Source organism: Sphaeramia orbicularis, chromosome 4, assembly GCF_902148855.1.
Source record: "Sphaeramia orbicularis chromosome 4, fSphaOr1.1, whole genome shotgun sequence".
Classification (NCBI taxonomy): domain Eukaryota; kingdom Metazoa; phylum Chordata; class Actinopteri; order Kurtiformes; family Apogonidae; genus Sphaeramia; species Sphaeramia orbicularis.
Genome location: NC_043960.1, coordinates 28,897,596 through 28,924,952, shown reverse-complemented (window position 1 = coordinate 28,924,952; position 27,357 = coordinate 28,897,596). Strand labels below are relative to the sequence as shown.

Here is a 27,357-nt window from a genome sequence, read left to right as displayed (position 1 = left end):
CATGACCGCTGTTGCAAAATCACTCACGATTTATGTGTTTAAATGGGCAGGTTCCGCATGAGTGGACACTATGGGTTACACACAAAACCTGGAATGAAACTGCTGATTCATGAAAAACCTGTATGTCTTGATTAGAAAAACCACTAGGATTGTCAAATTTAACACAGTGTCTTTATTTATAGCGGTATATAAGACCATTTCAAGCCATGTTTTCCAGATCCAATGCACTGACACCTAGGTAGTTTTTCCTGTCCCAATTTTGGTCCTATTTTTGGCTCCAATATTTTATTAAAAATTCATTAATTATGGAATGGATGAGAGCAAGAGTGTAATTTTTTTTTTTTTTGTATTTATCTGAGGTCATCATTAGGTACATCCTGGGGGATATATATCTTAATGTCTCTTTTATTATTGGTTCTAAAAAGTGCCAGATACCAAATGAACCCAGTTTCATAGAAGAACCCAGTTGTTGATTTTAACCTACATTTTTAATTGTATAATAAAAAAAACTTTTTATCAATTAAGATATTTTGAACATAGTCACTTCTTAGGGTTTTTTAACTGGAAAGTGAGAGTTTTTGAGTGTGTTTTCAAATTTGAAGAACTTGGAAAGTTGCCAGTCCCTACATTTCTTCTCTTTCAAAATGACCGCTCTGCATTTCAATAGGAACAAAAGTTGTATTAATACACTGTTAATTAGTTCTTTTGCCTTAATTGTGTCCCATTAAGTGAGTCGTACCCACAGTACTGTCAAACACATTGCTACAGCAAATGTGCTGCCATCAACTGGTGTTACTAATAGTGGCTAGTCTGCCCAGAACTGGTTCTAGTATTGGTTTTCGGATTTCTTGCACTAGGACATGGGTGTAAAACCATTTCCAGCCTTGAGGTGACTGTAGTTGCTCCTCCCATATTGTCACTCTGGCAGAGCTGTCTCAGGTGAATGAGGCTAGACTGTGTTGTGGATTAAATAAATATCCCATCATAAAATTAAAAGTCATGGAATATTTTATCCATATTGCACATCTCCAACTATTTACCTTCTCTACATTTAAACAGAAATGCTAATGCTAATACTCAGAATTAAGACACATTTTTCTATGATTGTTACAACCACAAATGGGTCTGGTTATTTCCTGTAAGAATCTGATTTAAATATCATAGACCAAAATTATTGTTTGAGTCCAGTTTAACTGCAGCTGAAGATTAAATGTACTTATGTTTAAGTCTGATGACTCTGTCATGCTGAAGTGATACTATCCTCGTTTTGAAGAATTTGTGCTCATACTTGAACAGAACAGTCGCTCCTCATCTGTGCAAATGTCAACGTCCTTGGATTCCTTTTGAGTTCAGTCCATCACTTCCTGTTTCACTTGTTTGATGGCGGGGGGCCGCTGGCTGCCTCGAATGTCCCTTCGTAGAACGTATTCAGTAAACTGGGAAGAGTCCATGCCGCCGCCGCACGAACCTGTGATCCTGAAGCCTCTCTGCTGCAACCACTCCAACACCTGAGTCACACAACAAAACAACACAATCACTCAGAAGCAGTCATGATGTTTATGTTTACTCATAGCAAGTTCTCACTTTATGTAGATGGCAAAGGGTCATGGTTAAGAAATTATAATGCCTCTAATACAGTGGTTCCCAACCTTTTTTTGCCTAGTGACCCCATTTTAACGTCGCAAATTTCTGGCGATCCCAGACATTCAAAATGGAGACTTTTTTTTTGCTAAAACTAATTTGTTTTTGATCATGTAATAGTTTTCTATACTATGTTGCAACTAAACGTTAACTTTAGACTGCATTTATTCTATGTAATGTGTATTATTATGGACAAAGGCAGAAAAGCCAGGTGTAGATTACTGCACAAAGTGAGAATTTGATTTTCCTTTGTCAGGATATGTACAGTCAGCCCAGCTTGGATTTACAAGGCTGACAATTAATACTGAACAAACAATAACTCAAACTATGAATTATGAAAGAGCTGCAGCATCTGAAACCGACCACAATGGACATTTGAAAGATAAACAGTACCACAGTGCTTCAGTTTCAGCTTCACAGTTTTTCCTGTCTTTTATGTATTGTGATTGTCTCTCTTAACTCTCCATATAGTTTTTATTAGTAAGTTAATTTTTATTTTTAGCTTACTGGCCGACAGGCCGTAAGCTATTGTCGTCATGCGGTGTCCGTCGTCGTCATCTGTCGTCCATTACAAAAATTTCAGTCGGTGACCCCATTTGAATTTCAGGTGACCCCACATGGGGTCCTGACCCCAAGGTTAAAAAACACTGCTATAATATGTTAATAATACTATATAAAGTGTTGGGGAAATTGTGGTTGATGTAAAAAAAAATAAATAAATAGTAACACTGGTAACATTGGGATGATATATCGTTAATAATTAGTAGTATTGTATTAGATAATGCTTATAGAAATGCCAAAAGTCACTGAATTCCACAAGAGAAGTTCTAGGCTCACATTCTTGAATAACCATTCATACAAACAGGAAATTGACCTTTTATTTCAAAAACCCACCCCTTATCAGATGCCGTTGTAATATGCTAGTCATAGATAAGATGTTGAGTATCATCACAGAAGTCGTCCAGTTATTATGAAACCAGCTGTTTTCATAAAAAACGTTTATTTTGGGCCTGTGCCATTTCTTCCATAGGACTGACATGGCTACACATGGAGATTGAGATCTTCCAACTTTATTCATCATCTCCACATTAGGGCACCCACTGGTGGACTATGAAACTTACGACGTATATGTCCAAAGTGAAGTCGTGCTGCTAGATGACCCAATATTAGACAGATGTTTTTAGTCTCTACTCATGATTTATGTGGATATAGTGGTTTGATGTGGACCGGGGCCTGGAGTTACTCATCATCTTCTTTGTGTAGGTAAAATCATACTGAGCCTCTTTGGCCTCAAACAGAAACTCCCTGAGAAGTGGTCCATTAGTTTGTTTGTCCCCTCTCTGCTGCAGCGAACATGGCTGACATTATCTGTGTATTTGCCCTCAGGAGGCCTCTGTTCTTCTAAACTGCTGCTGCCTGTCTCACTGGGATTTCCCCTGAGACTATGACAAATAATGAAATGTGTTAGCCATCACTTTAGCTGCACACAACAAAGGTACAGCTCTATTGTCAACGATTTTAGTACATTTTGTGATCTTACTGTTGGCTCTTAGTTATTGAAGTTCCCTGTCAGTATTTGGGTATTTTGTTCTCTGCGGTACTAAACAGAATTAAAGTATTCTCAGATGAACAGACGAACAGACAACCAGCTCACACCAACTACTACATGACATATACACTTACATATACCTAAACAAAAAGAAGTCCCCTAGTAGATTTAACAAAGCAAATACTTGAGATTCTTCCATTGTATAATTACTGCAGTGATGAATGGTTCAGTTGTAACAAGTTATTTAACCTCCTCCTTTCTTTGTCAAGCGACCTTGGGTACCATGAAAGGTGCTATATAAGTCCAAGTTATTACTATTTACCATGTCAGACAACAAATCCTATGGTCTTGGAGAAATCTTGTTGTAAACCATTGGCCTGCAACAAGCAAAGAAAACAACTAAGGGGACTAAAATGACTAAAACTGGGTTAAAAATTGTCCAATCATTAAAATTTGGAAGGACAGAGAACCAGAGTGAAGCATAATCTTCTAGGAAGAATTTAAGTTGGATGTGATCCGAGACCAACATTAAAACTCACTTCTATGTTTATTAGAGACTGCAAGAGTATTTTCAAGTGCACTATGCATAGGAAACTCAAAGGGTTAGGTCTAAACTGCTGTGTAGCGTTTAGTAAACAACTGACCAGTGAGGCTAATCGGAAAAAAAAAAAAACTTCAGGTTGATAGAGAGCATAAAGACTGGACTGTGTTTCAATGGGAAAAGGTCATATGGTCTGAGTTTCAATTGACCTTGTTCCAGAGTGATGGGTGTATCAGGATGAGAAGAGAGGTGGATGAAGTGATTACCCATCATGCCTAGTGCCTGCTATACAAGCTTTTGAGAGAAGTGTTACGATCTGAGGTTGGTTCAGTTGATCAGGTCTAGGTTCAGTAGCTACGTGTTCATAAAATCAGATTAGCTGAACCTGAATTTACTGAATGCCCAGAAGTGAACAGCATTAGATTTTTTTTTTCTTCACTAATGGCACAGAGATATTCTAAGATGACAACACCAGAATTCATCTGGATGACGTTGTTAAAGAGTGATTCAAGGAATATAAGATGACGTTTTCACATATGGATTGGTCAGCAGAGTCTGTTATGGAGAAGATTTTCCACCGTGGTCTGACTCAGCCATCATTAATACAATATCTTGGAGAAAAATGAATGTAACTCTGAAATAGGGCTGTGCAATTAATCGAAATTCAATTACAATTTCGATTATTACACGCAATGATTACAAAAATTATGTAATCGAGAAAAAACGATTATTAATTTTGAGTTGTTTTAATTCACGCGCACGCAAGCTCCCATGAGCTGCTCCGCCCCGCCCCCCTCTAAGCTACTGCTGCCTGCTAGCCGGCAGGTCCACCCCAAGAGGAAAGTTGTGCCTAGCGGTCTGGAAAAATGGCAGGAGAATCACAGCAGAAGTGCTTGGTGAACAAAAAAGGCAAGTCAAATTCAATTGTATGGAATCACTTTGGGTTTGATGAAGAAGACAAAGAGCAAAAACACATCACGTGCAAAAAGTGTTTCGTAGTTGTGTCCGCACCGACCGGTAACACAACAAACCTTTTTAACCATCTAAAGTTTAACCACCGCCACCTTTATCATATTCTTTATCTTATGAAAAACTAAAACGCATAAAACAACTTCGTCTGCAATGCAATCTTCAGTCTCCGAATCTCTTTATGCTGCAACTCCCGTATTAACCTAACCCTAACCCGTATAACCCTAATGTACGTATTCTACAGGGTGTCCCATTAGTCTCCATACATAGGAAAAATAAACGTTTCTTGACATAAACCATTTTTATTTATATAATATGCTCTGTATGACTGCCAGGTCTGTCGGGAACACATTTCAATGCGTGTCCTCCACTGCTGAAGAACTATAAAGAAGAAATATAAAGAAATACATGTTAGAACCATATGTATTACAGGGGTTGGACAAAATAATGGAAACACCTTCTATGATGCCACAATGTTAGGTGTTTCCATTATTTTGTCCAACCCCTGTATGTCTCCTGTGTATGGAGACTTATAGGACACCCTGTAGATGGCTGATGTATACAGAAGGCCTTAACTGTGTAATAGACTGAGTACAGAGGCAGAACCCAAAAGCAAGACCACAAATACCGAATAAGATTTAGTGTTTTTATTAAACACTTTTACAGAAGAAAAAACTCTACACAGAGAATATTTGTCTTCTGAGAGGCCTCCGGTTCCGGGGGTAAACGTCTGGGCTGCGGGTGGGATAGACAGACGGCCGACTCGGCCGAGTCGGGAAAACCCCCACGGAATCCCCACTAGGGACAGACAGAGGGTGGTCAATAGACAAGCCAGGTCATACACGGGAAAACAATCAATCGAGCAACGGTACATAGGGGACAAGCAAACTCACGGTAGTAATCCAGGCGGAGGTCGAAGCACAGGTTAACGTTGGAGGCTGAGGTAATAAAGGGAGCAGGCAGAGACGAAGTCGGGTACGAACCAGGTCGGGAACAGGCAGGCAGGAAGAGGTCAGGCTGAATCGAAGGTCGAGGGACGAAAACAGGTCAAACACGGCAGACGAACAAACAGGATCCAAGAAACGCTGGTAAGTGAATACAACGAGTTGCAGAGCACAAACTGGCAAAGGAACAGGGGAAGACACAGGGTTTAAATACACAAGAGGGCGGGAAGACAATGAGACACAGGTGGAGATAATCAGGGAGGAGCAAGGTAATCAGGTGAAAGGTGAACACAAAAGGAAGTAAAGACAACAGACAAGACACATGAGGGAAACTTAACAAAATAAAACAGGAAATGACAAACAAAACAGAAAAGACAGACAAAGTCCAGAAGCCGACATGACAAACTGAAACCTCACAGCACGCCACTGAATTTACTATGTTTCATACTACATTGAACATACTTGAATTTATAATTTGCACTTTACGTGAGTTTTTTTTTTTTTTTTTTTTTATTGCTACAGTTCTAGGGCAAGTCTATAGCAGTTTAATTACAGTGCACTATTTGTTTACAAAAGGAAACATACTTGAATTTACAGTACACTTATTTGATTTCAAAGATTTTTTTGTTTCGTACAAAAGTGAAAATACTTTGTTTTAGTGGTTAAAAGCTTTATTTATGTTTAAAGAGCATATTTTACATTGTTTTGCAAGAAAAAAATAAACAACTTTAAGGTTAACAAATAATCGTTTTTAATAATCGTGATTTCAATTATTGCTAAAATAATCGTGATTATTTTTTTTTTTCTATAATCGAGCAGCCCTACTCTGAAATAAATGTTGTGATACTGCATGAGCTTACCAAAACAATGCCACGGTCAATGTGTTTCATAATGAAAGCTAAAGATGGTCAAATGACATGGTCCTTGATTGACTGATTGATTGATTGATTGGGTGTGTAGAACTTCCTTCTGACTTCATTATGATTAACCATAACCTTGAAACAAATGTTAAAGGATACCTGTTTTGCTATTGTTGTTGCTAGCTAGTTGAAAAGATCACATATACTACAAGTGGTTCCGTCTGGTAACTTTCGTCATTGCCCGTTGTCAAGTACTCGTGGGTACTAAGTCGCTGCTCCATCAGTCAGGCATGGTCAGCAACCTGTTGCCTCCTTCACAGGCTGTTCCAGCATGGGTAGTGATGAAATCTCGTTGTATTATCCGATTAGCTGAGCTGTGATGGACTGATCACTGACCCCGTGCAGCAGACACCCGTTTAAGATGACACATTATCGACCAGTACTAGGTCATGTCCCTTACTCAATGGTGGAGTGCAAAGCTTATGGCTGCACAAACAAGTGTGAACACATGCTTTCCACTCAGTTTTGCTCACTGACTGCTGCTTGTTTACTCGCATTCATCACCTGGAATCCACAGGGGTACGTCACTTACAGCCGGCAATGGCTGCTCCCCATAAGCTCTGCCCCTGCGTGTAGTTCACGTAATAAAAGGGTCCAGTGTGGTGCATTTATGGCAATTTTTTTTACTGAATTTGCGTCTCTCTTGTTTATAAGAAATACACAAAGCACAATTAATGTCGTAAGCATGACCATTACAGGTACCCTTTGAGTAAAATGTTGTCGTTTGTTGGGGTTCGGTTTACCTGGACAGAGTTGAGGTGGCAGTAGCTGCTGAGAGGGAAACGGATGACATGTGTGGAGTTGTGGTTCCAGCTGGCATTCAGGGAGTTGTGCATGACCTCTCTGACCTCAGGGAAAACCTCCTCAATCACGGTCTGCTGTGCACTCACACTGATCTTCTCGCCAAGTTCTGGAGCCACATGAACCACAACACACTCACAATCCTGGCACAGGGTTCTGCATTCCCTCTCAGTCCTCCAACGGTCCAGTTCAGCCTGCAAAGGAGCCAGCTGGAAAAAAGAGGCCTCCTCGTACAGCAGGGAGTACTCCTGCAAACATACACCATGGACACAAACTCATCAGCTTGAAATGAGCGTACTTTATCAAACATGTACATGAAAGAAAAAACCCGATAGGAGTGGTCTTTTCAAGATGATGGTAGCCCCATCCATAGGGCACGAGAGCTCACTGAGTGGTTTGATGAGCTTGAAAACTATGTGACTCGTATATCATGATCTTAAGTAACCAGAAATTAACCCAACTGAGCACTATTGGCAGATTTGTGGAGCAATATGATGCTGTTTTGGATGAATGGTGTGTATACTTCAGGTGGAGTTCACAGGAGTAGCACCGAATGTGTTCTGGTGGTATGGTGGACCAACACCAGTTTGGTCTGGACTTCAAGAATTTCCAGTTAGGGTGTTGGTTTAGACCAAACAGTATCATGATTTGTTTAATGACCAGTGTGAAAATACTCTTTGAATAGTTCAAACTTTGGGGCCGATAGCAGGAAGTTATGCAAAGCTAACATCATGACAAACAAATTAGGAAAACTTAACAGAAGAAGTGAAAAAATGAGATTAATTAACGACATGCTGAGATCAGAAACACAGCAATCAGAAAATAATTACATTTATTTGCTTTTTAGTTTTTATAAACATAAAATCGCACAGGGCAGAAATCTATCATTCATTCATTCATTCATTATCTGAACCTGCTTTATCCTCGCTAGGGTCACTGGGGTTGCTGGAGCCTATCCCAGCTACTTATGGGGGAAGGTGGAGTATACCTTGGACATGTCGCTAGTTCATTGCAGGGCTGACATATAGAGACAGTCACTCTCACATTCACACCTATGGGCAATTTAGATTAACCGATTAACCTATCAGTGCATGTCTTTGGATGGTGGGAGTAAGCCAGGGTACCCGGAGAGAACCCACACAGACACGGGGAGAACATGCAAACTCCACACGGAAAGGTCCCACCCCCATCAACTGGTGTTGGAGTCGAACCCAGGACCTTCTTGCTGTGAGGCATGAGTGCTATCTACTGCACCACCATGTCGCCCTACGCTATGTCAAATAATTTAAATATAGAAAGTTATATGAATGATATATTCTATACTATATTATTTTTTTTATATATTATAACTGTTAGTTACTGATGAGAGGTACTAATAAGTAAGCACCTAGAGATGAACAGTTGGTGGCGCTCATTCTCCATTAAACAGATGAAGGTGCAGGGAGATGATGCCTTTTAAAAAAATCTTCAGTTTAAGGTAAAACTGGACAATTCTATTATATTCATTCAAATGTCTTTATACAGCTGAATAGAGAGCAGTATCACTATTATGCAAAATGATTGTAGTTAGGTCAAAAAATTGCAATAAGGTGATAATGTAATAACTGTGACAGGCCTGTGTGCAGGAATGCCGTCTTTTGGGAGGTTTATAGATGATTTGGGTCAGTAAAGCCATAGGGAGGAATTTTGGAGCAACACCAGAGCTGCCTCTACATGTGCATGAGCTGCATTCATTTGAGCAGAATGAGTATGACATACAATAGTTGTCGTAGCTTTCTGTCAATTTGATTTAAGTTTGTTTTAAGGCACTTTTGTTTGGTCTGAATTTTCTGACTTTTCAGTTTGATCCAGATTCAATTTGCAGCCAGTGCAGAACAAAACCTTAGTACGACCAGAGGAGGTGGTCTTGGTCTGGAAAAAATTCAGTCATGGCTGGCCATTTGTTTCCAGTTGAAATTATTTCAATGTAACACATAACAATGAAGTAGGTAATAGCAGAAAACTTATTCAAGATATGATCAGAAAACACCGAAATTGAGACAGAATTTGTAATTATTGCTTCGTAACACAACCTTTATTTTTGTTCTTTGGTTCATTCAGTGAGTTTTAGTGGCAGAGAAATAATACTTTTACTGTTTGATCTGCTTAGCGTTAGCTTAGTGGTGCAGAGTTTGTCACATTGGTCTGTTGTTTTATGAAATTACGACATACTGATATTGGACTGTTAGCTTGTTTTCGACATTTGTCCATTTAAGTGCTTGTTGTTTGGATTGTGTTCTGTTGTCTGACAGTTGATTTTATTGAGCTTTTAGCTGACATTCTTCTGGTTGCTTAGATGTATAGAATGTCTATATCGCTACAAGTGTTGCATTGTATTACCATGGCAACACAGACAGAACTGCAGAAGTAGGGTTCAAGAGCCTATGACAGTTGCAGGAAGTAACACCAGGCTATTGTCACCAATAAACAAAGAAGAAACCGAAATGGAAGATGAAAAAAGTTAAAAATGAGATGAATTAACACTTCTATTAAACAATCGATGTCAGATGTTGTGAGATGCAGCATGTACAAATGATGTCAACACAACTATCCAGATTAAATGTGTGAAGTATCAAACAAACATGAACCTTTTTCAGACATTCAGCAGTGAAAAAGTCCTCAGTAAATGTAAAAGGCACGTATAATCTGACCTTTTAGAGTTTTTCAGCCACCCTCCACTCCACAACACCATTTTTTAAAAAATATATATTTACAGGTAGACACAGGTGCGTATGAACACAAAATGCACACACTTGAGTTATTCTGTTATATAATTTTTGCTGACTCAGTTAAATTTGTTGAAATAATTTTTATTGAGAAATGCTGGACTGATGTCAGTATATTGGAGGACTGAGCAGTGCATGTGTTTGTTGTCTGTTGTAGTAATATCCTTAAAAACTACACTTGACACTCCCATCTTTCGAATCCCTCCTGTGACACTGTCGATAACTGGTTATCGGTAATTGGTTGAGACGCTCTGCAGTGTTATACTGTGGTAGTACCTGATCCAAGCTCTAGACAGACACTCACTTTGAAGTCATCTGGGAGGAGGAGTTTCGACGTCCGGAGGAAGTTGAGGATGTAGCGGAACATCGGACCGTCCCGATCGATGAAGTAGTGCTGCTTTAAACTGTCCAGAACTATGGGCTCTGTTCCATGGAAGAGACGACCGATCCTGCCCGAAACAAGAAAAATTAAGACAGAGAAGCCTGTTTAACAAATACTAACCAAATGTTACGAAAGCCGTTGAGTCTGCTGGCCACAAATGTCTGAGAAATATGGCAACCTGTCCTCTGGAGCCGGACCGTGGGACAGAGTTTCATTATCTGACACTTTGAAGCAATTATCACACTAATACTGACTTCACCTGCAGAAGCTAAGTTTTTTTGTTTTTTTTCTTTTATGTGCGTTTGTTTCAATAGTGTGCACTTATTTCCTGCATATTGTTGGAAACAAACACACACATTTCAACCTTTGCACATTGGCTTTGCAAAAGCATCAAAGCTAAAGGCTGCCTAAGACTTTTGCAGAGTACTGTAGATCCGTGTCATGTCATTTTATTCTAATGGAATAGCTGAGCACAAAGTTAACGTTAAAGTTAAAAGGAAGTGATGACCAAATAAAAAGAGCTGTTACATTGAATTAAATTAGTCAGTATAATATATAACATAGGCCTCTATGTTGCTCTGTAGATGCTTTAATGCAGAAATATTACATACTATGCCTTAAATAATTATTTAATATTTCTCACTGATTTTTAATTTACATATTTAGAGAGGCCTCCAATTTTCTCTCAAAATTTTTATTCTTCTTCATGGTATTTGGTGAGTAGGTCAATTTCAAGCTACGCCCTTTGGTGGATTGATTGAGAAACGCGCATTCCAATGCACTGGACACACAAAAGTATGAAGGCAGTGACGCACGACAACATTAGAAAGACGTACCTATTTACGTACGTAAAGCAAGCATAAATGAGCCTTAATACTGAAGACAATTCCTGTGTTTTAACAGTTTTAGAGGTATTTTCAACTGTTTCTTCTCACCGTGACTCAGGGTACTTGGTGAGTGTTGCCAGGCTGCTGGTGTACATATGTCCTCCGACGTCTATATGGACTGGTGCGTTGGTCTTGGTGAGCTGGGCCGGTGTGGGGATGCCAGCCGAACCCACAGGAGACACAGGACTTGCAGAGACCAGCTGCTGAGTCGGCATGCTGCTACTGCTGCTGCCATGGCTGTCCTGTACACAAAGAACACACACTATAGCGGATGTGGAGAAGCAGTAACACATGTACTGGGATGTCAGATGTCAGTGTAGATCCACACAAAAACATCAATATCCATTGTATACATCCCTAAAACAGTACTCCACTTATTTTAGAGAGATCAGAGTTACATCTAACTGTCCTGCCAGTGGACAGTTTCCAGCAAGACTAAATACGAAGGTTTTTTTTTTTTTGTCTTTTTTTTTTTTTTTTAATGTTTTTATATTTGGATGTCATCAGTGATGTAGATCTCTTCATAGACAATATTGTATTTAAGCTCCAGAAATAAAGTAATCATACCATGATATTATGACCACTGTCTGGTGAAGTGGTAATTTTGATTATGTCATTACAATGGGACCTCTCAGTGGGTGGGACGTAATAGGTAGCAAGTGAATGTTTAGACCTTGAAGTTGATGTATTAGAAACAGCAAAATGGACAAGGGTATGGATCGGAGAAACTTTGATAAGAAAAAAAAATAATGACGGTCAAATCACTGTGTCAGCATCTCCAGATGTTGTTGTTGATTCCCAATGTAAAGTGGTTAGTACCGACCAAAAGTGGACTAAAGAACAACCACCGGATCTCAACTAATCGAACATCTATAGTACTACAACATTATTACCACCTGTCTAATATTGTGTAGGTTCCCCTTGTTCCACTTAAACAGTTCTAACTCAAGGCCTAAACGCCACCAAACCTCTGAAGGTGTGTTGTGGTATCTGGACCAAGACATTAGCAGCAGACCTCTGAAGTCCTGGAAGTAGAGGTGTACCGCTCTGGATCAAGCTTATTTGTCCAACACCTTCCACAGATGCTCAGTTGCCCTGAGACAGGGATGTCCTTCTAAGTCCAGTTTTGGTCGGTACTAACCACTACAGACCAGGAATACCCAACAAGACCTGCAGTTGTGGAGATGCTCTGACCCAGTCATCACCGTTACAATATGGACCTGGTCAGAGTCACCCATTGTTCATTTTGCTGTTTTCAACACATCAGCTTTGAAGAATAAATGTACACTTGCTGTCTAGTACTGTACATCCAACCCAGAGAAAGGTACTATTGTAATGAAATAATGAATGTTATTATCACCTCTCCTGTCTGTGGTCAGAATGTTACGGCTGACTGGTGAACATACAAATGGTTGACAGATATAGGGAAAATTGATAGGAAGTATCTTTTTAATGCGTTAAGCTGCCACATGCCTCCAAGACAATTTCAGTGTTACTCGACTTGATGCACTTTGTAAAACTTTTTCATAGGTGGAAGAAATAGGGCATCTTTTTGTTTCTGTGATTAATTGTAGGTAGGGCTGGGCGATATGGAAAAAAATCATATCACAATAATTTTTTTCATATCAGATATTACTCATAAGTTAGTTGTGAAGAGATAAGAAGGTTGTTTTTGATTTAAATATGATTTATTTTCTGTCAGAGGTTGAACATGATAGATGTGCTGGAGAACATTATACAACTGTTTCAGATAAATAAAACGGGTACATATATTAAAACTAAACTAAAAGTCTGACCAGCAGGTAAAAGCTTTCAAGTTTTAAAAGAGAACACAAACAAAACAGACCATTTTCACGAAACAATGCCGGGGGCTTATACACGGGGGTGCGTTCCATAACTGCCAAAACTGGCGTAAACCGAAAATGAAACTTAACATGCTTTGAATGTCCGACTCCTGGCTTCTATGTTGCCCCCTACTTTTCAGTAACCTTGTCGTCCGAGTTCTCGGTCAGATTTCTTCCCAAGGGAACACTCATTACCTCCCACTGCAGCCCAAACATTAGCGTGTGTGCTGTGGCCGCTCTTACGCATGTGCTGTGTGCATCAACCTAACTTGCAGTGGCTCTAGTGTGATTGGTTCAGTGCGCGCTACTTAATTATGATTGGCTGTTCTTATGTCTGTCAAAACATGGATGAATGAATTCTATTGAAATTATATCAAGCATGTCTCATATTTCTATCGAGGAAAAGTTATATTGCGTTATATATCATTGCCGTTTTATCACTCAGCCCTAATTGTAGGTTTTCGAATGTTGTTTTAATGATATTTTTTAAGTACTATTTCTGACCTGTTTGGTCCAGCAGAGCATGGAAGTCTGTGAACTCTACTGAAGAGATGAACTCCATGCTTCCAAAAGATGTTTTTCAACATTTACTGTTCATTAAATGACTACAGCCAAAGAGAATATAAACTCTCTCTTGGAGCAACAGAGGTTTTAGCATGTGTTGTGTTGTAGCCCTACAAATTTGCTGGCTCAGTTTAGTCTCAGCTTCAACCTTATTTCCAGCTCAGTATGAAAAATTTTGAGGGAAAAGCTGTTATAAACCCACTGTGCGCTGCCTGCCGCACAGCAAGCTACAGTTAGTGGCTAGCTGATAAAAATAATGCATCATTTAGCAAGTAATGAGTCAGATATTTTTCTCAGTTGGTGAAAATCACAGAGTTGAAAGAACACCAACGTGACTCCAAGTGTTTTAGAATGTTTTCTATCTTCTAGACATCTATGATAAATAGACAAGATTAGAGTTAAAGAATTAGTTTGTCTTATTTAGATCAGGGTTGTATGACATACTCCAGTCAGTCTATGACCTATTTTACTTATATAATATATAGTAAATGACAGCTGCAGGGTCCCAGTTTGTCCCAGGTCCAGAGCAAACAGGAGTATTAATACAGATGCTGGGTAATGTATGCTGTGGCTCCAGTTAACAAAATATATTTTAGCTACCTGTAAAAAAACACGATCATTTTAATTGTGTTGTATATTTGGAAACATTCTACCACTTCATATTACTATCAGATAGTCCTTATCAGTGGGAAGTTGAGGGCTTCTTATGCCGATCCCTTCAAAGATGCAAATTTCATTTGACAAAAATATTTTACACAGCACAGTAGTTGCTGATCTGCTGTTAACACCAGTTAACAGCAGATAAAGATTAAAATATTTTTAATATTGCATACACTTACTGTCATTATGAAAAATTAGCATATGTTCACATACTCTTCTAGTCCTTTGCAGCAGCAGTAATAGTCTGCAATGCTTGCTACCATTGCCATCTTTGAAGTGGATTTGGCTAAGATTAACAATTGACTGGCAACCTCCACAAAACAGACTCCTACACAAACTTCACATAAAGCAACAAGCATGGGCAAATTACATACATCTTACATACTAAACCTTTATGCTGATTTTGGGTTTTTATGGTGTTTTTTTAGATGGTTAGAGTCAGTGCTTCTGATTATCTAGATCAGTTGTCCCCAATAAGTCAATCTTGATCAACTGAAAGATATTTAAGGTAGTGCGGATAGATTGTATGCCATTCATAAAAAATGTTTCAGATGTAAGTCTGTTGTCTATCCTCCATATGGCGTTAACACATAATTGATGTACAGGGCATCCAGTCTAGGCTCTCTTCTAACATAGGGTTACCCTGTGATCAACCTGCAGGACAACTGTGTGAGCTATTACAAAACTTAAGTGAGCTAAGGAACTAGTTAACCATCCAATTTCATATCCACTGAAAGGCGGTTATAAAATGATTGGGAGAGTTGAACCAAGAGACCAAAAATATTCCACTTCAATGCAGGATGGGAGGTGGGTTTTTTTTTCTCCATGTCATATTCAAAGTGCATTTGTCTGACCTGTTAATCTATCATTGGTATTCCAAAGACGGGAAAATGTGGAGAGGCACTTTGGAACTGTGCATGAAAACTATCACACTGACTTCATCTAAAAAGCGAGCTGAGAAAGATGAAGGTGGGGAAACTAAAATCAGAGTTAAGTGGACAGAAGTCATTTTTCCCAGTGGAAGATTATTCAGTCCAAACAGTGTTCCACCATGACTGATGATCATGTGGAAGTCAGCTTGAGGCTGGTATCAGCAGATACTGTACAGACAATGCAACCCCGGATGACTTTATTCAATGTAAGTCATCAGAGTAAGGAACTGATCAGAATTGCACTGAATTGAATTGTGCCATAAGGGCTCATGTAGCTATGGAAGGTATGCCTCTTATAAAGTATACTCAGTTTATATCCATTTTTAATGTAGGTAGATAATTTTTGACTTGGTCATTTTAAAAGTCACTCACAAGCTGAAAAAGTGTGGGCACTCCTGATCTAGATAACATGTTGAGTCTGGATTAGTCCCTCATACAATCCCACTTCAATACATCTGAACCCACACTGTAAATGTATAACACACATGTTTAACACATATACATAATTCTAGTAATGCAGCTCACAGTAACACTTAAAAAGGGCTTAACATAGTAATAACAAATGTGCATTTCTGTTGACATAGATGTTTATTATGGTTGCAGTGTGTATCTCTCAGGAATCAGTGAAATTCTTTGCCTCAGTTATGCCTTCAAGGCTTCTGCAACAAGCCAGTCACACTGTACCGCATGACATGCTGTCTGCTGCTTGGCAGGCCTCAAAGTAAAGTTTTAGAGGAGCACTGATGATTTAGAGTCGTATCTGCCAGGCAGCCTCAGGACTGCCACACAATGCCAGACGCCTGACAGCAAGCAAAGAAATACAAGGACAGGGTGTCAGGCTCTGGCATAAACATATGACTGTGCCCTGGCAGAGCTGCAGAGCTACCCTACACTTCCTCGTAGGCGACTTAACAATGCCAGGTGCCTGGCAGGAAACAAAGCATTAGCTCAGAGAGGCAAGTGGCTGCCTGGTAGGAGGCCGCTGGCTGACAAGCTGGGAACAAAGGTCCCCTGGGCTCTCACTCAGCTCTCTGCTGGACCACTCTGCTGTTTTCTGCAGTTCTGTTCCAAATTGCTCCCTTCAAACCCGCTCAGTTTTTTATTGTCTTCTGTTCAATATAGAGTCTTAAGAGGCCAGATTTCAAGACTTTAAAAGTCTGGTTAAGTGAGGGGAGCTTCTAACTAAGGCTGCAGTCAATTATTATTTTAATTACGCATTCATTTTCGTTCTTTCTTTTTGTTTTTGCCTTTATTTGAGGTTCAGTATGACATAAATTGACCCTATTTCTAAGTTAACAGTGAGCCCATTTACGTGCACACTAAAATTCTGATCATTATCTGATTTATGGAGTTATCAGATTATTCAAGTGATCATGTGAACAGCATAATGTGATATGCTGTATCAGATAACTGCTGTTATCTGATTGTAAGAAATCAGATTAACATACACGGAGACCCATTAATCTGATTTATTTCGTTCTTTTACATCTGCATGTGTTTAAAAAAAAAAAAAAGAAATCCTCAAAAACAGAAGTGACATAGTCAAACATGAGTGGGAGACAATAATAGGAAGTTTGATTCCACTGTTACAACATAGGGATGCACTCTAGAGATATCTGATAATGGACTGAAATGTCCGACCAGGGCTATTTTTGATTATCACATTTCTGAAGAGCATGTAAACACACTGGATTCAATTATTACAATTACCTGATTTCTCCTAATTATATGATTTTTTATGGTCATGTAAAGGAGCTCAGTGTCCACATAGTGTTGCAAAATGTTACTGCAGTAGAGGAACTGCAAAGAACAAACACCATTGAAGATGAAAAGAGATGAGCACAGGTTTTCACAGGGTAAAAAAACACTAAGTCCTTCACATAGAAATCAGTCTACAGTGGATGTAAACAACCATGGCAGTAGTTGGTTTTAGAAATGGAGAATATGTAAGATTTACATTGACTGATGTGAGCAACCATAAATCTTAACCTGAACAAATCCAAGATGTAGTTGAAAGGGGACATTTTCAATATTCCACAGCCTAAAGAGATATCAGAATATTTGTCCATAAATTATTTTATTGTCCAATATACATATGCTGAAAGTGCTTAAAAAAAAACACCTATGATTTCAAACAGGTAGAAGCAGAACTAAAACAAAACTTCGCCAGGCAAAAAAAACACTACTTAGAAATGTCCTTTGTTAAAAAAAACATTACCAAATTTACAATGTACAGGTGATACAAAATTATAACAAAATATGACTAAAAAATTTGACACTAGCAAGTGCTGTTTGCGCTCCAAACAGGAAACATGCTACTTGACTGGTCACTAAACAACTAAAAACATTTTAAAACTTCACTTAAATGCAGATTATACATGGTACTCACAGGCAGTATCATGTATAGCTCATTTATTTAAAGATTCATATTGCTGTAAAACTATTTTATGTGATTCCTATCATCTTCTTTTTCATGTGAGACAGGTGGGGGAGAGCCCTAGCGCCCTCTATTGACAAGTCACCATTGCTAAAATCCGTAAGTAGAGGATAAATCACAAATGGTACAATTCAAGTAAAACCCAACACTAGCCCTAACTGCTCCAAACAAATGGGTGTTTTTTTTTTTTTTGTTGTCAGTGTTTATGGTTCACTTCAGTGTGTTAAAAGTGCAGCATATGTACACAGGAAACCTACACTAACAAGCAAACTGCTGCACTCGAGTCTTAATACTCTAATACTGCATATACACTCAGATCTTTGAGTGTTTATGGGAGAGAAAAAAGGAAGAGCAAGAGTTATACACCTGCAACACACACACACACAGCAGATACACTGAGTATCTTCACTGTGTGGGAGGGGGATGGGGGTGGGAGGTTGTGATCAGGAGAAAACAGACACTCTTTACCCTGCGGCCATTACTATAATGCATGGTGGGTAAATTCATCAGCAGGTATAGTTAGTTACCCATGGCAACAGAAAGACAGTCCAGTGAGAAATCACCGCTGCTCCTCAGTCCTGCTGTGTGTTTGCGAGCACATGTTTACCTCAAACCATCACTTGGACGACACAAGTTTGTTGTTCTGCTTGGTGGCATTTAGAAACATCTGAGTTCTGGTGCCGATTCTAATGAGATCACAGCAGTTTCCTCTGTGTTGTCACAGAGATTAGGCCTGTGTGATATGAGGAGAGAAACGCATCCATCATTTCACGGCTATTGTTTGTTTCATCAAATCACATTCTTGACAGCATTGTTTTTCATTATGTAGACTACACTTGGCATTCTTCCAAACAGCGTTGAGTCAGGCATTTTGTTAACATTTTATATGTTCATATTGGAGTCTTATTACGTCATATATATATATTGTCTTCTCCCACCAAAACAAACAAAAAAAACATCTGGATTTAATTAAACAAGAAGGTAAGATCCTTCCATTGGATAATTAGCCTCATTTCTTAAACAACCGTCACTTTGATAAACCTACAAGTCCATGTCTTTGGGTGGTGGGAGGAAGCTGGAGTACCCAGAGAGAACCCATGCAAACATGGGTTTATGCAAACACAGGGAGAACATGCAACCTCCACTCAGAAAGGTTGCTGGTGTTGGAATCAAACTCAGGACCTTCTTGCTGTGAGGCGACAGTGCTAACCACTGCACCACCGTGCCACCCACTATTGCATACTTCTATTCCGATACACTTTTAATGCACAGTATCGTTACTTGTTACCAAAAATAAATTAAAGGAAATTTGGTGTTTTCACTGCTGACATTACCAGGGACAGCAACAAAGTCAGGAAACTGATTTGTCATTTCGCCTAATCGCATAATGCACAGGTGCAAACATAGGCTATCAGGTTAACCCAGTTTTCATTTCATCTCGCTTCGACCCTCTACAACTACACAAAGTTGACTCCATAAAAAAGATGTATTCCTGCTATGTTTGAAACTAAAAGTTCTTGTCTGATATTCCTGCAGTTTTTTGGGAGCGGTGTTTTACTTCAATACTAGCTTGGTCTAGGCGTAGTAAGATTTTTCCCCCAGAGTGGTGAAGCGGCCGTCATGTGATCGTGTCAGACCAATGTAGTGAGCACCTCTTGTAAACAAATGTTAAACATGGCTGCCTCCTGGGTTCAGCAGGTTGGAACGACAATACTCGAAAATACTCAAATAATTCCTCAAAACGAGTCTAAGAGATTATAAACGATTCAGTAAGTGTCTTAGGGCTCTAAGCAACAAAAATACAAACTGAAAATTGGATGACAATAAGAGAAAGTGTCCCAAAAGCTGTTGGTTTCCATACCCGGGCATAGCCTATGTATTTTCACATAGACAACCACAGTAATCCTGCTGTTTTGTTACAAGGGATTGTTGTACAGCACAGATAGTTTTATTCATCATCACTATCACTAGAGCTGCCATCAGATGTAACTCTTTCAGTGTCTGTGGTTATATTTGCACAGTTTTGGCAGCAACATAAATCAATGCAAGGCAGCTTAGCAGACATGCAGCAGGGACAAGCTCTGCCCCCCTGTGAAATGCCCCGTCCATCCAACAAAAGCAGGAGGGAAAAAATGGCTTGCCACTATATTTGCAGCCTGCTTGAGCTGAAAGGAGGGAACCCCACACACATACACGGACCGCTAACACCCCCTCCGGCAATCACAGACCACTATCCACCCCCAGCAATCACGGACCGCTAAGACCCCTCTCCAGCAATCACGAACCGCTCACCCCACCCCGTCCAACAATCACGAACAATTTCTAAGCACATTTTTGTGGTTCATCTTACGGCTTCACAACGGTCCATATTCAACCTGTTGGCAATCTGTTGATGTGATCAGCAATGTAATCTTAAAATTATGACTGCCTTTGGCTGTTATTAACATTTACTAGTACTTTTACTTTCATTACTGGAGTACATTTAATTGTAGATTACTTGATATACTTAAGTACCGTAAATACTAGATACTTAAAGACTCTGACTTGAGTAGCATTTCAGTTGGTGACTTGAACTTCTACCAAAGTAATTTTTTGATAGGGTACCTGTACTTCTACTCAAGTGTGACTTTCCAGTACTTCATACAACATTGATTTGGTCTGATGAGTCCAGATTGACCCTGTTCCAGAGTGATGAACGCATCAGAGTGAGTAGAGCTGATGAAGTGATTACCCATCATGCCTAGTACCTAGTCAGCAGGGGCAGTGTTATGATCTGGAGTTGGTTCTTTTGGTCTGGTCTAGGTTCAGCAACATTATGTGTCCATAAAATGAGCTCATCTGAACCTGAATATATTGAATGAGCAGGTCTGAACATCAGTGATTTTTTTCTTTGCTGATGACCTTGTCATATTCCAAAATGACAAAACCAGGATTCATCAGGATCAAATTGAAAACGACTGGTTCAGGAAACACAGACCTTGTTTTCACCACAGAGTCCAGTGCTGAACCCCACTGAGAATCTGTTGGGCGTAATAGAGAAGAGTCCAACTCATCATCAATACAAGATCTGGACAAAAATGAATGCAGCTATGGATGGAAATAAATGTATGAGTTTATCAAAAATGATGCCGCAGGGAATGTGTGTTGAAATCAAAGCAAATTGTTGTGTTTGAGAATTTACTTTGGCCAGGCTGTGTATATAAAACTTGAAAGCGTATGTTTGTATTTTATTTTTATACCAATATTCAGGCATTCAGTTCAACCGCTCTGATTAAAAATGTAACATTTTTAGAGTTTTCTATGTGATTTGCATGTGCTGGTATACTAATGTGAAGTTTGTGTTAGTGTCTGTGTTATGCTGGGACATCTCTTGACATTATCTTGGTTTCTAAGGTAACAGTATATAGTATTGCATATTCTTGCAGCAGTAGTGAAGCACAAGAAAGACATTCAAGTACTTGAGAGCGAGTGTCATGATTTTCATCTAAAATGTAACCCAAAACCTCTACAAAGAAATCAGTATTCAGGCTGTTTTCATGGATATAAGCAACTCAATCTATTGGTGGCTTGAACAAATAACTCAAGCACAACAATAGACTCCAACATAAACTTTGCAAAGTATAAAAGCACAAAAGCATGTGAAAGTCTTCCAGAGAGAGACTGTGCACCAGAATACTTTTTATATCAGTGACATATTCAGACACTTTACTAAAAGCTGTCATTTATATAAAATATTGCAGATATGATGTTAGTTTGACTGTGAAACTTCTCACTCTGTATTTTATTTTTTCACTGTCTATTTTAGTGTCCCATCAGTTTAAGCATCATGTCTAACCTTCCAAAAACAGACAGGAGAGAGAAAAGGTGGATGTAGTCTGTCAAAAGAAGTTTAATAATTCTCCTTTTCAGTGGTGAGAACTGAAACACTATTTTTCCACATAATGATCATATGAAAAAAATCAGCAACCTGTAGTCAGTAATATGATGCTGGTGGCTAATGTGTATTTAAATAATATGTATTTGAAGTTATTCATCCTTTCCTTTCGGTACTTTCGTTTAAATGATATTTAACCTAAGAAACATGGCCTTTAGCTGGAATAGGTTTGAATCCATCCTCATTAAGAATCTGTGTTAGTATATTGTACATGTGGACATGCAAAACACACTGAAATTGACCCTCATCACGAGGTGAACATGCAGAAACACCACACACTGCAGACTATGAGCAGTGGGCTGCCATGTCTGGCCACCAGGAAACAAATGAGGGGGGTGGTTAAGTGGTTTGCTCAAGGGCATAAGCCAACAATCTGCTTGGTCCAGGGAATTAAACCCTTTGATCACAAGCTGTTTCTCCTACCGTTTAGGCCACAGATGCATCACGTCATATGCCTGTCTACACATTATTACATATTCAGATTTGAGGGGGCCCAATTGAATGTCTTTATGGGACCCACGGTTGCTCCCTTGGATACAGTATTATCCAAGTCTGCTTTGATGCTGTCAAAAAAAGGGGGCTAAAAATGGCTAAGCTTATACTGAAGCTGTTCATTTGGAATACATGAGGAGAAATTAGTGCAGCTAAACCGGGGGTGTCGAGCTCATTTTAGTTCAAGGGCCACATACAGCTCTATGTAATCTCAAAAGGCCCAGACCAGTAAAATAATTTGTGAAAAAAATAAAAATTAATTTATGATAATGTTCGTTGGAGGTTTTCTTGTAATCACTTGTGAACACTTCCTGGTGTGACATGTCTAAAAACAGCTGATCGGGTCAGAAACTTTATTATAACAATGTTTACATCGACAAAGTATCCTTTAAAAATGTGAACACAAAACATTTCTTAAGAAAACTTAGTGCAATTTAAAAATACTATACCTCACTTCACCATTTACACACGTGCATTACAACTTAAAATATTAGAGCTGTGATTATTTCTAGGTTATTGTGATAATATTTTACTGGCCTGACCCACTTGAGATCCAGTTGAGCTATGTGTGGCCCCTGAACTAAAACGAGTTTGACTTCTGTAATTGTTAACCCTTTCATGCATAGCGGTCACTACAGTGGACAGTTATTCTACAGCTGTTCTCTTGTATATTCATGGATTTTGTTGTTTTAGTTCCATATCAGCCAACACAGTGGACACTTATGCACCATCCCATACACTGACATTCAGACCATTACTGCAACTTTACTGTTCTTCATAAACCTGATCTGCACTAACATGTTTCAGTGTCAATCAATTGCTTGTTATTGTTATTAGATTGTAATTAACAAGCTTTTTTTTTTAACAAAAAGTTGAGTTTTTTTGCATATTATCTCCATGAAGTGAGTAATGGCTAGTATTAGTGTATGTTAAAATGTGAGAAAACATCAGATTAACTGCATTAAAAATGTATTTCATAGTTTCCACACAGTTTATCAGTAAATGTTTCTTTGCTTCAAAAATTAAATGCATGGTGTCCAGCTGAGTGGATATTTTTGCAACTCCATGAAAAATGCAGGTTTTTTTTTTTTTTACCTTTTTGCACGGCCTACATTCCATTGTGTACACATCTTACATTTTTACCGTTTATATCATATTTTTATTCTGTTATATTATACCGTAGCGAGCAAATGCAACAACATTTCTTTCTGGATACGCTTATATATCTGAATGACAATAAAGTCTGTCTAAGTCAGGGGTGTCAAAGTCATTTTCGTTCAGGGGCCACATTCAGCTAAATTTGATCTGAAGTGGGCCGAACCAGTAAAATAATAACATAGTAATATATAAATAATGTCAACTCCAAACTTTTCTTTATGTTTTGGAGCGAAAAAAGTAAATTTGCATTATGAACAGGTTTACATCTACAACCTATCCTTTCAAAAGATGTGAATAACGTGAACAAACTGAAAAAATAAGTGTAATTTTAACAATATTCTGCCTCAGTTTATCATTGACACATGTACATTATAATTTACAGATCACAGTGGATCTACAAATACACAAAACATTTAATAACAGAGAGAATTTTGTTAAAATTGTACTTGCTTCTCTTAAGACATTTCAGGTTATTCTCTTTTTTTTTTTTTGCAAAATTATACTTTGTTTTAGTGTAAATACATGAAAATATTTATATTTACAGAGAAGAATTTGGAGATGTCGTTAATTTTAAGTTATGATGATAGTATTTTACTGATCCTGCCCACTTGAGATTGAATTGGTCTCAATGTGGAACCTGAACTAAAAGGACTGTTAATATCTTAGTGTAATTTTTGCATTTCACAAATTCATCCCACTCTCAAAAATAGAGGTACCAGCTTGCTTGGGGTGTACTTTTTTGAGAGACATTTCTGTACCTTTTCGAAATGTAGTCCATTTTTGTACCTTAAGTACTTCACAAAGAAAGAAAACTCTCGTATAGTTGATAATGCCATGATGTTTAAAGTTTGAACCGGTGGCCTAACTGAGAAAAAAAAAAAAAAAAAACAGCATAGGCAAGCTATGACATCAAGACATGGAGGTGTGAATGAAAACTTGATAAAACAGAGATTATGGCAATAATCAGAGGTTCTAATAAGATAAATAAATTATTAGGCTATTATCATTGAGCTAATTGGGCTATTAAATTAAAACACAAATTATTATTAAATATAATATAGAGTAATTACAGTATGATATATAATAAATAATGTGCTAAGCCTAATGTTTGAACTATAATTAGCCTACTGTTAAGTTATCCTAGCCAATAGCCTATTCTCATGGTCTACACACATTTTTTAATGCTGCAGGGTACCTTATAGTACAAATTTGTACTTTACAGAACTTTGGACCCTTTTTCATAGTTTAAAGGTGCAATTCTGGCCTCCTAAAGACCAATATTGTACTTTTGAGAGAACATTCTTAAAAAATGTACTTACAGGTACATAAATGTTCTCATCTCGTACCTCTATTTTTGAGAGTGCAAAAGCTGGACTGGACCCTTTGGCGGGCCGGACTTGGCCCCCGGGCCGCATGTTTGACACCTGTGGTCTGAGCCTAAGTCTAAAATAGGTCCATAAAAAAATGTAATCCCTTTGTTTTTTTAATGCCTGAAGGAATAAAAACATTCTCATAATAACACAGACATAATTCATGCATGAAAGGGTTAATATCTTCACAGGCCAGATTGGACCCTTTGGCGGGCCGGTTTTGGCCCGCGGACCATATGTTTGATTCCACTGCGCTAAATGCTCCAATTACACTCCAGTAATGATAAGTGCATCACATGTCCGGTAGGTTCTTAGGTGGACATGTACTCGGACACAACCTCCTCCATCCTATTTTAAGGCTGTAACCATAACCGCAAATGAACTTGACAGCAGATCTATTTACTATATTTACTAGTTCATGTTTGAGTGTGTTCTGAGTCTTGTCTGCACACATGAATACGTTCAGAACCCACTCAGCTCATGCACACCACTGCCTACAGTCACCGTGAGCCGGAGGCGCACTTTACGCACGAACTGGAAAACACGCAGACAGCCCGTGGACAGACAGTGGACAGACGGTGGACAGACAGTGTTACCTGCGCAGTTACGGGGACCGGAGTCCGGACCGAGGGCAGTGTGTGGGACTCCGTGGCTCTCACAGACACCGGGTCGCTCTCGTTCCGCTTCACAGGGGACTCTGCGCGCGCCGTGGGCCGCACGCACAGTTTCTTCGGGGAAGGAGCCCCCGGGTCCTCTTCGTTACCGGGTCTCCTTACCGCCGCCGTCGGTGGTGCTTTTCCCGTCGGTGTCGTCAGATCGTCGCTGACCCGGCGGAGGTACGGGATCACGAGTTGGAGGTGGGACTGCGCGTGACCGTTGACCGTTTCCGAGGTAACGAAGAGCGTCGTTGTCGGTTTGGAGCCCGCGGCGCCGACGATGCTGTTGAGCGTCGCTATGGAGACGGCGCCGATGCAGTGGTTGGTGTAGGTTTTGGAAAGCTTGGCAGCGCGCGACAACATCTGCATCCTCGTGCCCAACAGGTTTTTCCCGATGGCCTTGTTCTCGTACCACGTCACGTCGCTCGCGCAGCAGTGGTCCCGGGGCCGCTGGAAGAACGCCCTGCACAGCGGGTTCCGCTTGGACACGTACCGGACGAAACTCGCGTAAGGACACAACTCCGTGCCGGTCTCGTACATCCGCGGCAGCGTGTCTTCGTCTGCGTCCGGACGTTTCTTGGTCCAGGCGGCGGAGCGGGACTTGTGATAAGGACCGAGAGCTTTGAAATACACGAACTTTCTCCCGTCTTCATCCACGGCCAGACCGAACGAGTCCTCCTCCAGCTCCCTCTGGTTCTCCCGGCCCCTGGTGCAGAAATACATGCAGGTCTCGAACCAGACTTTGTTGAGCAGTCCGAACGGCGTGTCCGTGTTGAACACGGAGGACTCGTACAGTTTGCGGAGGTCCGTGCGTGTGATGGCTTGTTTCTGCACCACGGGACCGGCGCCCTGCTCCTCCAGCCTCCGGATGACCGCAGCCAGGGTCAGGTTGGCGCTGCGCAGCTCCGGGTCCTTGGTCAGGTCCAAGGTGCGACAGTAGGGCGGCTCGTTCAGGTACCGGTTCAAGGAGCTCCGGATGCTGATGAGGGACGACTTACTGTACAACTGTCCACTTTTGGATCGCGCCTCCGCGTAAAAGGAGCGCAGCACCGCACACAGCGCCTCCTTGTCCAGAGTTTCAAAGTCCGGACTTTGCGCTTTCTCACTCAGATACTCTCTGAAGATCCGCACCGCGTACCGGGTGGCCAGCCGGGTGTTCTCGCTCAGTCTGTTCCGCTCTGACCGCTGCAGGTCCCCTTCCAGGTGAGAGTCCAGCCCGGAGGGGATGCTGCCGCTGAACGGGTCCAGCTCTCCCTCCTCCTCCTCCACACTCCGCATAACGACCGCCTGCGTCTCCGCCGTGGAACCGCTGGGGTCCAGTACTGTGCTCCCTGACTCCCACTCCAGCTCCACACCATCCCTATCGGAGTCCTCGTCCTCCTCATGACCGGTGATCTGGACCTCTTGTATCTGGTCTTCCTCTTCCTCCTCCTCCTCCTCCTCCTCCTCCTCCTCCCTCCTGCACCTCTCAGGGCAGCTCATCTGCTCCTGCTCTGTGTCTCCGCTGCCAGGCATTCTCGCCATATTGCGGTCTGTGAAGCAGTCCTCCGGCAGCGCGCATGCGCTATATTGGACCGCAGCGCTGAAAGCCTTTTGTGTTTAAGTGACCTTCAAGCGTGCACGCGCTTTTTTAAGGTACAGGGAGCGAGCGCAGCGGGAGGGTAAATTTGGAAGCGCGCTCCCGGTCAGAAGGCTGCAGTATTGGACTGCATATTGGACCAGCAGTCTGCTGTGATGTGGACAGAAACGGGACTGCAGGAGGGTTTAGTCCCTCCAGAACAAACACACTGTCTTTACTTTGAAAGTCCTTCATAGAAACTCACTCACAACAAAGAGTATGTACAATGCACCTGCTAAGCAAAACAGACATTATTAAATCAATGCTTCAACATAATTTTTATGACACACACT

The 27,357-nt window shown here is 40.2% G+C and overlaps 1 protein-coding gene across 1 annotated transcript; it reads right to left on the bottom strand.

Annotated features, from left to right (window-relative positions):
* Positions 1–376: 376 nt before the first annotated feature.
* On the bottom strand, positions 377–26,884 carry LOC115417440 (uncharacterized). The gene is made up of 5 exons (XM_030131362.1): positions 25,387–26,884; positions 11,448–11,641; positions 10,435–10,579; positions 7,308–7,613; positions 377–1,508 (listed from the first exon to the last, which is right to left on the bottom strand). Exons 1-5 carry the CDS (start codon positions 26,722–26,724, stop codon positions 1,350–1,352), a joined length of 2,142 nt encoding a protein of 713 aa, XP_029987222.1. The 5' UTR covers positions 26,725–26,884; the 3' UTR covers positions 377–1,349.
* Between the last annotated feature and the right edge of the window lie 473 nt (positions 26,885–27,357).